Source organism: Primulina eburnea, chromosome 5, assembly GCF_022965805.1.
Source record: "Primulina eburnea isolate SZY01 chromosome 5, ASM2296580v1, whole genome shotgun sequence".
Classification (NCBI taxonomy): Eukaryota; Viridiplantae; Streptophyta; class Magnoliopsida; order Lamiales; family Gesneriaceae; genus Primulina; species Primulina eburnea.
Genome location: NC_133105.1, coordinates 293,955 through 309,981, shown reverse-complemented (window position 1 = coordinate 309,981; position 16,027 = coordinate 293,955). Strand labels below are relative to the sequence as shown.

Genomic DNA, 16,027 nt, shown 5'->3' with positions numbered 1-16,027 from the left:
GCATCATACAGCGTGACATAATAGCATGCATTATATGACATATATCAATGCACCACATAATCATGCAACACATATAAGAGTGTATACTCGACCAGGATATCTCGGATAGTACTTTCGTACCTCTATCACAGCAAGCCTAGCCTTACGCAACACCGCTAATCAGGTCTAGAACAAGCCTACGCATCAAAAGCATACCCAATGAACAATACTACCATGCTCGACTAGCAAAACCAGTAATACCAAAGGTTTAGGGTTTACCTTCGTCCGTCGACAGCCCTTTGATGTCGATTGCCTCGTAACTCAGGCGTCGCTACGCTACCAATCCTGGCAGCTCTTGGCTATCGCTCGACCGACAACTAACCCTAGAAACCCTCCAAACCTCTCAAATATGAGACACAACTCAAGAATTTGCAATGCAAAATGAGGAAATCCGAGCACTATTTATAGGCTATGTTCGGATCCACCGAACCTACTTCGGATCGTCCGAACTCTTCGGTGCTACCGAACCATCTTCGGACGCTCCGAACCCTCTTCGGACGATCCGAACCCGGTACACTTCGGACGGTCCGAACCCTGATCGGACGATCCGAACCTTGCATGACTTCCACGAGTACAGCCACCTGTCTCGGACGGTCCGAACCCACTTCGGATGATCCGAACTCTTCCACGTGTCCAGAACCCTTCCACGAAAATCCCAAAACAGAATCTATATCCCAAAATCATAAGCATGCTCTGATACCATAAATGTAGTGACCCGTTCCAGAATCACCTACTAATCAAGAACTAAGCATGCGATTAACTTAATTAAAAACAATCAGAAATAATTGCGGAAAAGGCCAACAAACGATAGTTATACAACCCAATCGAAATCCAGAACAACTCGAACTAAAAGGAAATATACGGTACAACCATATCGAATCAAAAAGATACCGAAGAACTAAACCAACCAGCTACTCAACGTCCTCCTCCTCCTTCTCCTGAGCTGTCCAACCTGAGGCCTGCCCCGTGGGAATGGGGTGTCCAAAATAAACAAAACCTTAGGTTTTATGACATCATTATCATAGACTAACCATGCTGCTATCATCTTTGACTACTTTAGTTCTAATCAGAGTCATGCTCATGGAAGACTCTAATCAACCATTTTGGAAAGAAAATTCCTAACAGGATTACCAACTTTTTTACGAAAAAAGGTTAGAAATAAAATTAGGGACGGTTATAGAATAAATCTAGAAAGTGACATTTAGCGACGGTTTTATTAATAACCGTCGCCAACTAAATTAAGCGACTCGGGACGACCACTGCTATTAGCGACGGTTTTATATAACCGTCGCCACTAGCGACGGTTGTTAACAAAGTGTCGTCGATTCAGATCGGCGATAGTTTGTAAAAACCGTGGCTATTGGCGATGGTTTGTCTCAACACCGTCGCAAAGGGCGACGGCTATTGCAAAAACCGTCGCTACGATTCTCTATATACCGAGGTTCGCGAACATTTTCTTCAGCGATTTTCGCCTTTCTTATCTGGTAGTAGCGAAACTCTGTCAATTTTTTCGCAGTTCCGGTTTTTATTACTTTTTTACTAACATTTTTCCGTATTCATTTTGTAGATTTGCTCGTCGGTGTGATCTTCCAGCGTTACGTGGATCTGCATATCTTCGCGCAAGTCAGGTTTTTAAAATGTTTTCTTTACAGAAAATTTAATATTTAATTTTAATTTTTGCGCAATAGTTTATTTATGAATTTTAGTGTAGTATTTTATTTATGAATTTTAGCAACGGTTAGTATATAAAGTTTTAAATGTTAATTATGAATTTTGTTTACACGTCAAATTTTAGAAGTAGATGATCTATTTTAAGAATGAATTCAAATAAAACGTATACAAATAATTTTTTTTGAGAGAATAGATATATGATAAGTGCATTTTATGCACTTATATTAATCCTATATTTCATATAGATTGTTAGTCTTTCCGGGCGGAATTACGCGTTTTTTGTTATTTTTGGTGTGATCGCAGGAACCTAGGTGAAGCCACTGAAAGGGCGTGAAAAGGAGCGAAAATGGTGCCTAGTAGAAGAAATGTGAGCCAAGCGAGCAATGGAATGCAGAAGCACCCGCGCACATGCGCCTCCCAAAGCGCGCACATGCGCGAACCATACAGTGAGCAGCGCGCATATGCGCCGCTCATGGCGCGCATATGCGCGAGAAAGAGAACAGGCGAGTCCACAGCATCGCGCACATGCGCCACCCAAGGTCGCGCACATGCGCGACCCATCCAGAGAGCAGCGCGCATATGCGCCGCTCATGGCGCGCATATGCGCGCAAGAAGGAAGCCCACTCCAGGAGACCCGCGCATATGCGCGAGTCTATGCCGCGCATATGCGCACGGCGCGACGTCTGAAATTAAAATAGGTTTTCGCGCGGACTTAAAGGGGCTTGGGAAATATTGGAGCACAGCCGTCATACCACTCGAGAAAAAAAAAGAGGAAAAGCGAGAGCACACGGAGTACGGGACGCGAAGAACGGAGATAGAAGACGCTGAATCCGGACACGGAGACGCACTTACACCTCTCGCCAACACGTTCTTAATTCGGTTTCCTACTTTTACGTTTTTTATGATTACAAACAGGTTTTGTATTGATTTAATCACGAATATGAACTAATTCCATTTTCTAGAGATTGATGTAGTCTTGGTTGAACCTATGTTATTGACTTTTTAACTTTTCATCTAATTAATTCGTCGTATTTATTTGTGATTTCTTGTGATTAATCTTTTGGATTACTGGCCATAATTCGATTGATTGAATAATTAAAATCTAACACTCGAAAGAGGGGATTGAAATTAGGACAGGAGAAATCACATCGTTAGATATTTATAACGTGCAAAAGACGTATAACTCTGACGAATCCATAAGACGACCTTGGTTGCATTTATTACGTGTTGCTTGATTTTGAATAGACATATTAAAATCGGTAATAGGTAATACAGTTCTATTTATCACTCGACAGAGGGAGTAGAAACAAGGCGAGTTCTTGGTTATAAATGCGATGCAATTTAATAACATGTCAGTTAATGCCGATTTAGCATAGGGGAAGCCAGACGAAATCATATCTCTAGATTTATTTCTTCAGTGAATTCTATACGGCGTGCTAGAATTACAGTAATTACTATTTTATTTGACTTGATTACAAACCAACCATTCGATTTGTCTAAATAAAGTTGAGCTATGTCAATTATGGTAATTAATATACAACTTTGAATAATTACTCCTCGTGGGATCGATATCTGTACTCATACAGTACTAAAACTTGACACCGTATACTTGCGGTAGTGAAAACACGCAACAAGTTTTTGGCGCCGTTGCCGGGGAGTAAACTATTTAATTGCATATTGATATCATTACTAATTAGTCTTTACTTTAGTTTAGACTTCATTTTATTTTGTTTTCTTTACTTTGTTAATCTATAGTCTTTTTGTTTTGCAGTGCATGCGAAAATATCAAAATCCCGACTTGCTAATTTTTGATCCTGAGATCGAAAGAACTGCCAGGAGATTAAGGAAAGCAAGGAGAGACGAAATTAAAGCAATGGCTGAAAACAGAGACAACCAGAATGAACTCCCTAGAGAGGTGCCAATCCGAGAACATTTCCGTCCTATCATCAACGCTCACTACTCTGGAATAGCTCGCGGAACCATTGCTGCTAACAACTTCGAGCTAAAGCCCGCACTCATTAACATGGTTCAACAGAACCAATTTGGAGGAGCAGCCACTGCAGATCCCCATCTTCACTTACGAACTTTTCTGGAGATCACGGATACGGTAAAAATGAACGGTGTTTCTGACAAACTTATTCGATTGCGCCTTTTTCCGTTTTCTCTTAGGGATCATGCAAGGAGTTGGCTTCAATCTCTATCGCTGGGAAGTGTTACTACTTGGGCAGATTTGGTTACGAAGTTTTTGTCAAAATATTTTCCTCCTGCTAAATCTGCTCAGCTGAAAATAGATATCACCAACTTCAGGCAGAGAGAATTTGAGGTATTATATGAGGCGTGGGAGCGATACAAAGAGTTACTTAGGAAGTGTCCGAATCATGGATATGCAGATTGGGTACAAATCGAGCTATTTTACAATGGTTTGGATGGGCCGACTAGAGGAAATGTGGATGCTGCCGCCGGAGGTACTATTTTTTCTAAAACACCTGATGAGGCTTATGATTTGCTTGAACAGATGACCATCAACAGTTATCAGTGGCCGAGTGAAAGATCTGGATCAAAGAAACCTGCTGGAGTGTATGCCGTAGATCCGATTACATCACTTACTGCACAGGTTTCGGCATTGACTACACAAATTGCAGCGATGAACAAAGCAAGCCAAGCTACGTCTGAAGTAGCACTGGTGACTGCTGAGGAAGAGCCAGTTATGGAGGAAGCTCAGTACATCAACAACCGTGGCTTTGGAGGTTATCGAGGTAATCCTCCCCCTAATACTTATCATCCAGGTTTGAGGAATCACGAGAATTTCTCTTATGCGAACAACAAGAACGTGTTGAATCCTCCACCGGGGTTCAATACACAGAAAGGGGAAGGAAAGCCATCTTTTGAAGATCTAGTGGGCACATTCGTGACTGAGTCTGGAAAGAGGATGGCGAGAACTGAGTCTCGTCTTGATAACATGGAGACACACATGGGTAATATGGGTGCAACGATGAAGTCCTTGGAGACACAGATAGGGCAACTAGCCAATGCTTTGAAAGATCAGAATCGAGGGCAGTTTCCCAGCAATACCGAGGTGAATCCTAGGGAGCAGTGCAAAGCTGTCACATTGAGAAGTGGTAAGGAAATTGGCATCCAAGAGCCGACTGAAGAGAGTGTAGAGATTCTTGTTGAGGAAGATGATGGAAAGTGTACAAGTGTTGGAGAAGAGAGAGTAGAAGAACCTGAGAAAGTACTTAAACAGCAGCCTTTACCGAAGGTAAATCTTCCATATCCACAGAGGTTCAAGAAGAAAGGGTTAGACGATCAGTTTGCGAAGTTCCTGGAAATTTTCAAGAAAATTCACATCAACATCCCATTTGCCGATGCATTGGAGCAGATGCCCAATTATGCTAAGTTATTAAGGATGTGATGTCCAAGAAGAGGAAACTTCAAGAATTCGAGACCGTAAAGCTGACTGAAGAGTGTAGTGCAATACTTCAAAGGAAACTACCCCAGAAACTCAAAGATCCAGGGAGTTTACTATTCCTTGTGTTATTGGTGGTTCTAGAGTAAATAGAACTTTATGTGATTTGGGTGCTAGTATAAATTTAATGCCTTTTTCTATTTACAGGACTTTGGAGCTTGGCGAGGTGAAACCTAGCACTATCACTTTGCAGCTGGCGGACAGATCACTTACATATCCACGAGGGATAGTAGAGGATGTGCTGGTAAAGGTAGACAAATTCATATTTCCTGCTGATTTTGTTATATTAGATATGGAAGAAGACCAGGAGACTCCGCTTATCTTTGGAAGGCCATTCCTAGCTACCGGGAAGGCATTGATTGATGTGCACAAAGGCGAGCTCACATTGAGAGTAGGTGGAGAAGAAGTCGTTTTCAACATCTACAACACCATCAAGGGACCCAATGAGGTAAGTACTTGTAATAGCATTGATATAATTGATTCATGTGTATCTCATGTTGGTGCAGGTAGGATGACAAAGGACTCTTTGGAGAGATGCTTGTTGGAATCAGCTTCTACACTGGATGAAGATGATTGGGACGTGCAAGAGGAGTTACATGCTCTCAATACACTACCTAAGGAAAAGTGTGATAACCAACTTGAAGAGTTACTTGAGGATGCAAGTAAAGAGGTACCAAAAGCATCTCCTGTATTGAAAGATTTACCGAGTCACTTGTGCTATGCTTTCCTTGACGAGGGGTCATCACATCCGGTAATTATATCTTCTGCTCTTACTAGTGATGAGAAAGATAGGTTGTTAAGGGTGTTGAGAGAATTTAAATCTGCTTTGGGATGGACAATTGCTGATATAAAGGGAATTAGCCCTACTGTTTGTATGCATAAAATTTTGATGCAGGAGTCCTATTCCCCCTGCGTTGATCATCAGAGGAGGCTTAATCCTGCCATGAAAGAAGTTGTGAGGGCTGAGGTATTAAAATTGCTAAATGCTGGTGTTATTTATGCTATATCTGACAGTTCATGGGTGTCACCAGTACAAGTAGTGCCCAAGAAAGGGGGAATAACTGTAGTCAAAAATGAGAATAACGAATTGATTTCAACTCGTCCAGTGACTGGTTGGCGAGTGTGTATAGACTACAGAAAATTGAATGATGCGACTAGGAAAGATCACTTCCCCCTTCCCTTTATTGACCAGATGCTTGATAGAGTAGGTGGTTATCATTATTATTGCTTTCTAGATGGCTATTCAGGTTACAATCAGATTGTTATAGCACCGGAGGATCAAGAGAAGACTACCTTCACTTGTCCCTACGGTACATTTGCTTTCAGGAGAATGCCATTTGGTCTCTGCAATGCACCTACTACTTTTCAGAGGTGTATGATGGCCATATTTTCTGACATGGTCGAAGAAATAATGGAAGTGTTTATGGATGATATTTCTGTGTTTGGCTCATCTTTTGATCATTGTTTGCAGAATCTAACGCTTGTTTTGCAGAGATGTCAAGCGAAGAATCTAGTGTTGAATTGGGAGAAATGTCATTTCATGGTCTCCGAAGGGATTGTGCTTGGGCATAAAATTTCAGCTAGAGGGATAGAAGTGGACAGAGCCAAAGTTGTGGCAATCGAAAAGCTCCCACCGCCGAAAAATGTGAAAGGAATCAGAAGCTTCTTGGGACATGCCGGGTTCTATCGTCGTTATATTAAAGATTTTTCTAAAATTAATAGACCTTTATGTAATTTGTTAGAAAAGGATTCAACATTTATTTTTGACGATGATTGTTTGCAGGCGTTTAACAGGATCAAGGCAGCACTGATCTCTGCACCCATCATGATAGTGCCTGATTGGAAGGAGCCCTTTGAGCTCATGTGTGATGCTAGCGACTATGCTGTGGGAGCAGCATTGGGACAAAGGCGAGACAAGATGTTTAAAGCCATCTACTATGCGAGTCGTACACTCGATGCAGCCCAACAGAATTACACAACTACTGAGAAAGAGATGCTAGCAGTGGTGTTTGCATTCGACAAATTTAGAACATATCTCATTGGCACAAAGGTAACGGTTTTTACTGACCATGCAGCTCTTCGTTACTTGTTTGCCAAAAAGGATGCAAAGCCCAGGTTGATACGATGGATACTCCTACTTCAAGAATTTGACTTTGAGGTCAAAGATAAGAAAGGTTGTGAGAACCAGGTGGCTGATCACCTGTCACGACTAGAGCTGGAAGAAAGAATTGAAGGTGGAGCTATCAACGAGTCGTTCCCAGATGAACAACTTTTCAAGGTAAGTGTTGCACATCCGTGGTTTGCAGATATAGCTAATTTCCTTGCTGCAGGAGAATTACCTTCAGATTTAACGTATCATCAAAAGAAGAAATTTCTTCATGATGCCAAGTTTTATCTGTGGGACGATCCGCTCTTGTTCAAGAGATGCGCTGATCAGATAATCAGACGATGTGTAGCAGAGGAAGAGGCGGGTATGATTCTAGAGCAGTGTCATTCCTCACCCTACGGTGGACACTTTGGAGCATCTAGAACAGCAGCTAAGGTATTACAGTCAGGTTTCTATTGGCCTAATTTATTTAAAGACAGTTATACTTTAGTCAAGTCATGTGATAAATGCCAAAGAGTTGGCAATATTTCTAGACGACATGAATTACCACTAACAAATATTTTGGAGGTGGAACTTTTTGATGTCTGGGGTATTGATTTTATGGGTCCATTCCCATCTTCTTTTGGTCAATCTTACATTTTACTTGCTGTTGATTATGTGTCAAAGTGGGTGGAAGCAATCGCCACCAGTACTAATGATGCTCGAGTTGTTGTTAAGTTTGTCCACAGGAACATCTTCACAAGATTCGGAACGCCTAGAGCCATTATCAGTGATGAAGGTACGTATTTCTGTAATAAAATTTTTAACTCACTATTGGCCAAATATGATGTGAAGCACAGGGTGACACTGGCATACCACCCGCAAGCCAATGGGCAAGCAGAGATATCCAACCGGGAGATCAAACAAATCTTAGAAAAGACAGTGAAGACAAACCGGAAGGATTGGGCGATCAAGCTAGATGATGCATTATGGGCGTACAGGACTGCATACAAGACACCTATCGGGATGTCTCCTTATAGGTTGGTCTTTGGAAAAGCTTGTCATCTCCCTGTGGAACTGGAGCACAAAGCATATTGGGCTGTGAAAAAGCTAAATTTTGATAAGGGAGCATCGGGCGAACGACGACTGCTGCAGCTGAATGAGATGGAGGAGTTTAGGAATGATGCATACGAAAATGCAAAGATATACAAGGAAAATGCCAAGAGATGGCATGACAAGCAGATTCTTCGCCGACTTTTTGAACCGGGGCAACAGGTGCTACTATTCAATTCTCGATTGAGGCTGTTCCCTGGTAAGCTAAAATCACGATGGTCTGGACCATTCACAGTGGAAGCAGTGTACCCACATGGGGCAATTGAGCTAAAATGCAAAAATGGTGAGAAATTCAAGGTCAATGGTCAGAGAGTCAAGCATTATTTTGGAAATGAAGTGCGACACATGGATAACATCCCACTGGGAGAACCAAAGTAGACTGAAGAAAGTCAGGCTGATGACGTTAAACCAAGCGCTGTGTGGGAGGCAACCCACAATTATTTAATTTTTGCATTCGTCTGTTTTTAATTATTTTTTTTCAATTCTTTAGTTTATTAATTCTAATTTTCTTGATTCAAATATTGAGTTGCATTGTGTTATTTTTGCAGGTATTCAAAAAAATAAATAAATAAATAAAGGGATCGAAAATTTATGAACAGGAGCATGGCGCACATGCGCGATTTATTTTCGCGCAAATGCGCGAAACAGGCAGTGGGTATGGCGCATATGCGCCATTTATGAACGCGCACAAGCGCGAATTTTCCAGCAAGGTCAGCGCATATGCGCCACGTTGTCCGCGCACATGCGCGTAATTTACAGAGAGTTTTGCGCATATGCGCCAATCAGGGCGCGCATATGCGCCACATCCAGCATTCAGGCCTGAAGCATCCGCGCATATGCGCGCGTCTAAGTATAAAAAAAAAAGGGGGGGCCGAGATCGCGATTTCAGAAAACAGATCACACCAAACCCTCACCGCCCCGCCTTCGCACAACACCGCCGTTCCTCCTTCAACCATGCTGCCGCCGCGACTCCGTCGAACCGCCCCGCCGCCGCCGCCCTTCCTCTAAAAGCCAACCACACTTCAATTTTCAGTAACCCTCTTGTGAACTCAAGAATTTATCCGGATTATTTGACTCAAATCTTAACATTGGTGTAAATCTATATGTGAAATTGGTGAGATTGTGTGTAGTGGATGCTCTAAATTGAAGTATTTTGTGAGTGGGTGTACGTGCATTGCTTGTTGGATTAGTGGTTAGAGAAATTATATTGTTTGAGTATTGGGGGTCCGATTAGCTTCGATTGTGGTTTCTGTTTGTTGGTTGAGTTATTGTGTTGTTGTGAGCATTTGATCATTGAATTGACATGGCACCAAAGAAGAAATCAAAGAAGGGTGCTTCGTCCTCTTTGAGCTTTGATTCGCACAAATTTTGGAGTGAAGAAGCTCAACAGGTGTACGAGAACTCGATGACTCGGTCGATTATCCCAGAGAGGGGATTTAATTTATCGACGTTACGTGGTTTTATTGAGCGAGAATTGGAAAGAAGACAGTGGGTTGAATTTGCTCAACCACCTTTTGATGCTGTGATTTCTGTCGTCAGAGAGTTCTATGCCAATCTGCGGATACGGCATGATGACTCAAAGGTACTTGTGAGAGGAAAATTGGTATCGTTTGATTCTCAGACGATAAATACGATATATCAGATGCCGAGCCTTGAAGAGGACGAGTACAGTGCATTCTTAGACGATGGGGTCGATTATTCAGAGGTAATCCGGACTGTATGTCAGGCAGGCGCCGTATGGAAGATGAGCGCGAGTGGTCCAATCTCACTGAAGAAATACGAGATGACTCCTAATGCAAGTGCGTGGACGTCATTCGTGTTGGCTCGAGTGCTCCCATCCTCACATTACCACGACGTAACCAAAGACAAGGTCACGCTTGTCTTTGCGATTTTGATGGGCAAATCTGTGAACTTGGGAAGATTGATATATGGCTCGATCATGAGAGCAGGCACAGGATTAGCCGCGGTCGCCCTCCCGTGCCCTCACATTGTCACCGACCTATGCAGACATGCCGGAGTTGCTTGGTCGCCCGATGAGCAAGTTCTCAAACCGAAGGCTCCCATCGTTGCGCCTTATATGCCCCCCGTTGATTCAGATGACGAGGACCTGCCACAGGCACCGCTTCAACCACTGCCACCACCACCTGAGGGGGGCCGACAGCGCAGGGGAGACACATTGAGACGACTAGAGCTTGAGATGCAGGATCAGAGGAGATTACTAGTTGAGCAGCGCCAGGTGCTGGATTCGCTTCAGTACCGCACAGACTATGCCATGGGTTATATGATGGACTTCACGTCCGTCCTTGCTCAGCGGTTCCCGCCTTTAGGTCCAGATGATCCCATGTTTCCCCAGACACCTGTTTGGCCACCACCGTATCCACCACCACAGTATCCAGGACCTCCATCGCAGGCCCCACCCCAGCACATGGATGAGGACGTTGATGATGATGACGGCGAGCACTGACGCTCGTCGTGTGAGGTATGATTGTCCCGTTTTTTCTTGATTATACATTGAGGACAATGCATGTTTTAAGTTTAGGGGGGTGATTTGATTATTTGATTTGAGATGAGTCGATCTGAGTTGATTGTTTTGAATTTCTGCTTTAATTTTTGGTTTTGATGTTCATTTATTTTTTTTTATGTTATAAAAAAAAAAAACAAAAAAAAACAAAAATATCATTTATTTATTTTCATTACATGTTAGAATTGTTAGGACTAGTCATGGATAAGCTATTGTGAGGCCGATGATGAAAATAAAATCGAGAGTCTGAAGCATGAATGTATTCGTTATTACTTGGGAGTCACATTTTATTGCACTGTCATGTTTGTTGATATTGTTGGTGCTCAGAGACTATTTGCGTTCCTGTGATGCCAATTAAACAAGAGAAGTCTGATTTTAGTAACCCTTACATGACATTAACTGACACTTTTGCGACCACAGAAATGATCTAGGCATTCTTTCGCAATATCTTTGGGGCCTATATTCTTTGCTCATTATCAATTATTAGCCCATCGAGCTTCGAATAAATTTTTGAGATTCTTAACTTTTCTTTGTGCACCTATATCATATATCCTTTTGATTGAAAATTGCATGTGACTGGTTTGTATGAGTTGACTAATGGATTGACGGAATCTAGAACTTGTTTGGACACTTTTCGAGGCGAAATACGGATAATATGTGACATAGGAATGATTTAGGCGATCTTTGGAACCGTTCAAGCCTTCGAGCCTACCTAACGAACATGAAATATCCCTAGTGTCCCATTTTGAGCTTGCTAAAAATCAAGTGGTGTGTGTCAATGACACACAATTAGCCCCCACTTGTATTTATTCTACTTCCCAAAACAACTACCTAATGAAGCTTATACACTTATTATCCTACCTAAGTTTTGAGAGAAATAAGTTCATTGGTGTTGGAATGATTCAAACACTCCTTGAAAAGAAAAAGAGAAAAATTGAATGTACAGAAAGGAGTTCAAAGAAAAAAAAAAGAAAAAGAAAAAAGAAAAGGGAAAATAAATAGAGAAAAAAAAACAATGAAAAGAATGAATCAAAAGTGGTGAGAAAGAAAGCACGTGGGAAATGGTGGATATGAATGAAAAGAAAACAATAAATGGGTGAAAGTGATGAATTCAAATATTTCTCTCAAATTTTGATCCCCACACTTTTTTTGTAGCCATGAGCCGTAGCCTAACGTTACAAGCCTACAAGACCTATTAACCTTGTCACATTTATCCAATATACTAGTGGATAAAAGTTGTTCAAATCAAGCCTATGGATACCTGATAAACATAGTTAATAAGTATAGACTTTAATCATTTGCCTGTAAGCATCTCATTGTGTGACTTTAGCTTTGGTATACTTGTGATGAATATCTTTTGAGCCAAACAATCACCAATAAAGTCCTTTGTGATCTGTGTAAGTAAATGTGTGTTTTAATGAAGTGTAAAGTGCACCGAACTGAGGACTTCTTAAGTTTATGAGGCGATTTGGCACTGTGAATCTATTTGAGCATTCGATGAGGTAGATAAACATTGACATACCACACACGCACGTGACTCTCAAGTAAATATGAATCACATAAAAATAAATGAATCTGAGGCCACTGTCATTTTTTGCATATCTATGACTATAGTTGTTAGTGCTTATTTCTTGCTTGAGTTTGCAGTCTTATTTTTAGTTTTATTTTTGCTCGGGACTAGCAAAAGTTTAAGTTTGGGGGGATTTTATAAGTGCATTTTATGCACTTATATTAGTCCTATATTTCATATAGATTGTTAGTCTTTCCGGGCGGAATTACGCGTTTTTTGTTATTTTTGGTGTGATCGCAGGAACCTAGGTGAAGCCACTGAAAGGGCGTGAAAAGGAGCGAAAATGGTGCCTAGTAGAAGAAATGTGAGCCAAGCGAGCAATGGAATGCAGAAGCACCCGCGCACATGCGCCTCCCAAAGCGCGCACATGCGCGAACCATACAGTGAGCAGCGCGCATTTGCGCCGCTCATGGCGCGCATATGCGCGAGAAAGAGAACAGGCGAGTCCACAGCATCGCGCACATGCGCCACCCAAGGTCACGCACATGCGCGACCCATCCAGAGAGCAGCGCGCATATGCGCCGCTCATGGCGCGCATATGCGCGCAAGAAGGAAGTCCACTCCAGGAGACCCGCGCATATGCGCGAGTCTGTGCCGCGCATATGCGCGCGGCGCGACGTCTGAAATTAAAATAGGTTTTCGCGCGGACTTAAAGGGGATTGGGAAATATTGGAGCACAGCCGTCATACCACTCGAGAAAAAAAAAGAGGAAAAGCGAGAGCACACGGAGTACGGGACGCGAAGAACGGAGATAGAAGACGCTGAATCCGGACACGAAGACGCACTTCCACCTCTCGCCAACACGTTCTTAATTCGGTTTCCTACTTTTACGTTTTTTTATGATTACAAACAGATTTTGTATTGATTTAATCACGAATATGAACTAATTCCATTTTCTAGAGATTGATGTAGTCTTGGTTGAACCTATGTTATTGACTTTTTAACTTTTCATCTAATTAATTCGTCGTATTTATTTGTGATTTCTTGTGATTAATGCTTTTGGATTACTGGCCATAATTCGATTGATTGAATAATTAAAATCTAACACTCGAAAGAGGGGATTGAAATTAGGACAGGAGAAATCACATCGTTAGATATTTATAACGTGCAAAAGACGTATAACTCTGACGAATCCATAAGAGGACCTTGGTTGCATTTATTACGTGTTGCTTGATTTTGAATAGACATATTAAAATCGGTAATAGGTAATACAGTTCTATTTATCACTCGACAGAGGGAGTAGAAACAAGGCGAGTTCTTGGTTATAAATGCGATGCAATTTAATAACATGTCAGTTAATGCCGATTTAGCATAGGGGAAGCCAGACGAAATCATATCTCTAGATTTATTTCTTCAGTGAATTCTATACGGCGTGCTAGAATTACAGTAATTACTATTTTATTTGACTTGATTACAAACCAACCATTCGATTTGTCTAAATAAAGTTGAGCTATGTCAATTATGGTAATTAATATACAACTTTGAATAATTACTCCTCGTGAGATCGATATCTGTACTCATACAGTACTAAAACTTGATACCGTATACTTGCGGTAGTGAAAACACGCAACAATATACACTTTAAAGTTGATATACAATGCGATATATTTCCGTTGATTGAATGAGCTATTTATTTATTATTTTGTCTGAATTCAATTGAATGTGCTATTGGTTAAGTGAGAGATATAAAAAGCCCAAAACAGAAAATTTTGGTCCAACGCTATATGGCCCAATCATATAGAACCCACATCTCAAGCTGTGGGGCTGTAACATCCCTTACGCATTGTTTTCCATACTCGCAGGTAGCTGTTGTTTTTCTCGTTATCTTATTTTCTCTATACTTTCGTTTGTAGCTTGATTTTAAGTTTTCGGCTTTTTTCCTGGGAAAATTGGTCACTTCTATTCTGTTTTGGGGAATTCTGGATTTTGCTAGGGTTTGTAATGAGTTTTTCTTTGGCATGTGAACATATTTAATTTAATTTAATTTTTTTTATCGAAGTTTGCTTCTGCAAATTGTTAAATTTTACCTGTAATGGTTGCATCGATGAGAAAAATTATTACATCTGGCTTAATAATCCCTATAATGTTTTTTAATAATAAAGAAAAGGTGCTTCCAAAAATATTCTTAATTTTTTTGTGCTTTTGGTCTTGAGATAGGTCGACTATAAAATTTAGCTGTATTGCGAATGTGAATTGTTCCCCAGGCTTGATCATTTGCAGCGGAATTTGACTATTAATGAAAATTAGGAGTAAAAATATACTTTTATTTTTGGTTTTATGTGGTGAATATCTGACTTTGAAACTTCCACAGTTTGCTGATTTAATGGAAGTAGGAGAGAGTGTGTTGGACACAATTTACGATGATGAAGGTATTGAGGATGGCCAAGATGTTGAGATGCAAGATGTTGAAGAGGGTGAGTTACTTGAACCTATTTCAAAGGCTGGATCAGGAGTAAGCTGTAATGTTGAAGTTAATCAGGTTTCCAACAAGAGGAATTCAAGACGTAATAAGAAGAAAAAGAAAAACAAGCAAAAGACAGACAACGATATTAGTCCAAATGTTACTGATATCAACAGGTTTGAAACATTTTGAAGCAAGATTTTGTTCATTTTATAGTATCCCTTTGGCGTTATTTCTTCGTCGTATTTTTTTGGTTATCTATTGTCATTCATAGCTTTATGTTACACTATTTTTGTATGACATGGTGGCCTTAGAAATTGCTATATCACTTATAGAGAGGAAAATAGAATTTTGTACCTTTTTGTGTTGATAAACGAACACCATCACAGACGCAGACTGCTTCTTTATATTCTGGACATGTACTCTATAGTCCGCCTATTGACAAGGAATTATATTTTTTGATGCAGTGTTTTCTAACTTTGCTAGCTTCAAATTCAACATTTCCCTGTTTTTACGATTATTTTCATTTTTTGGTGACTATTTCCTTGCTATAAATATTTGTAGGTTTGTTTTAAATGCGTGTAAGCGTTTGAGAGAGAGGAAATATTATCTTATGTATACTGTTGTTGGTTGTCTTGGCGTCTCTGCTTTGAGTGATCTCGTCAAAGAGGTAAGACTTTGTTGTGTTGTGTTGTTCTGTTGTACCACTTCATCTCTGGCCACCTATTGCTGATGATCTTCATTTTAAATTTACAAATTGAACTAAACTTGACTTTGACGGTTTGAACGGTGCTGTAGTTAGAGAATTTTGCTAGAATGATTTGCATGTTTATGATCTCTTAATTGATTAAGTTACTTGAGGGAGTTATTGCACTTACACTGCAGTGCGATGCAAGATTTACAATCTAAAAATGGGATAAAGTGCGTTTGATAAAAAGCTGACTTAGCCGACATTTGGCTTTCTCATTACAATGCAACGCGTTTTTTCTACATGGTTCCAAAACTTGTTTTGGTGACAAAATGATGCACGTGAATATTAGAACTTATCCCTATTTGGATGAACTTTGATATGTGTTTACTTGGTGGGGCAGCGTGCTTTAGGTTTTATGACATCATTATCATAGACTAACCATGCTGCTATCATCTTTGACTACTTTAGT

The 16,027-nt window shown here is 40.7% G+C and overlaps 1 protein-coding gene across 2 annotated transcripts; it reads left to right on the top strand.

The window, feature by feature from the left end:
- Positions 1-1,513: 1,513 nt before the first annotated feature.
- Positions 1,514-16,018, top strand: LOC140831956 (uncharacterized). 2 transcript variants are annotated; one of them, XM_073195686.1, is made up of 3 exons: positions 1,514-1,662; positions 14,778-15,043; positions 15,432-16,017. In XM_073195686.1, exons 2-3 carry the CDS (start codon positions 14,790-14,792, stop codon positions 15,598-15,600), a joined length of 423 nt encoding a protein of 140 aa, XP_073051787.1. In that variant the 5' UTR covers positions 1,514-1,662; positions 14,778-14,789; the 3' UTR covers positions 15,601-16,017. The 2 variants fall into 2 exon arrangements, with proteins under 2 accessions (XP_073051787.1, XP_073051786.1); XM_073195685.1 differs by lacking the exon at positions 1,514-1,662 and adding an exon at positions 14,047-14,268 and having other exon boundaries at positions 15,432-16,018.
- Positions 16,019-16,027: the final 9 nt, after the last annotated feature.

Bases quoted from the DNA above. Each gene is read 5' to 3' on its own strand.
- LOC140831956 (XM_073195685.1), top strand. From the start codon at position 14,191: ATGGCCCAATCATATAGAACCCACATCTCAAGCTGTGGGGCTGTAACA. The intron at 14,269-14,777 runs GTAGCTGTTGTT...AAACTTCCACAG, and splicing joins ATTGTTTTCCATACTCGCAG to TTTGCTGATTTAATGGAAGT. The intron at 15,044-15,431 runs GTTTGAAACATT...AAATATTTGTAG, and splicing joins AATGTTACTGATATCAACAG to GTTTGTTTTAAATGCGTGTA.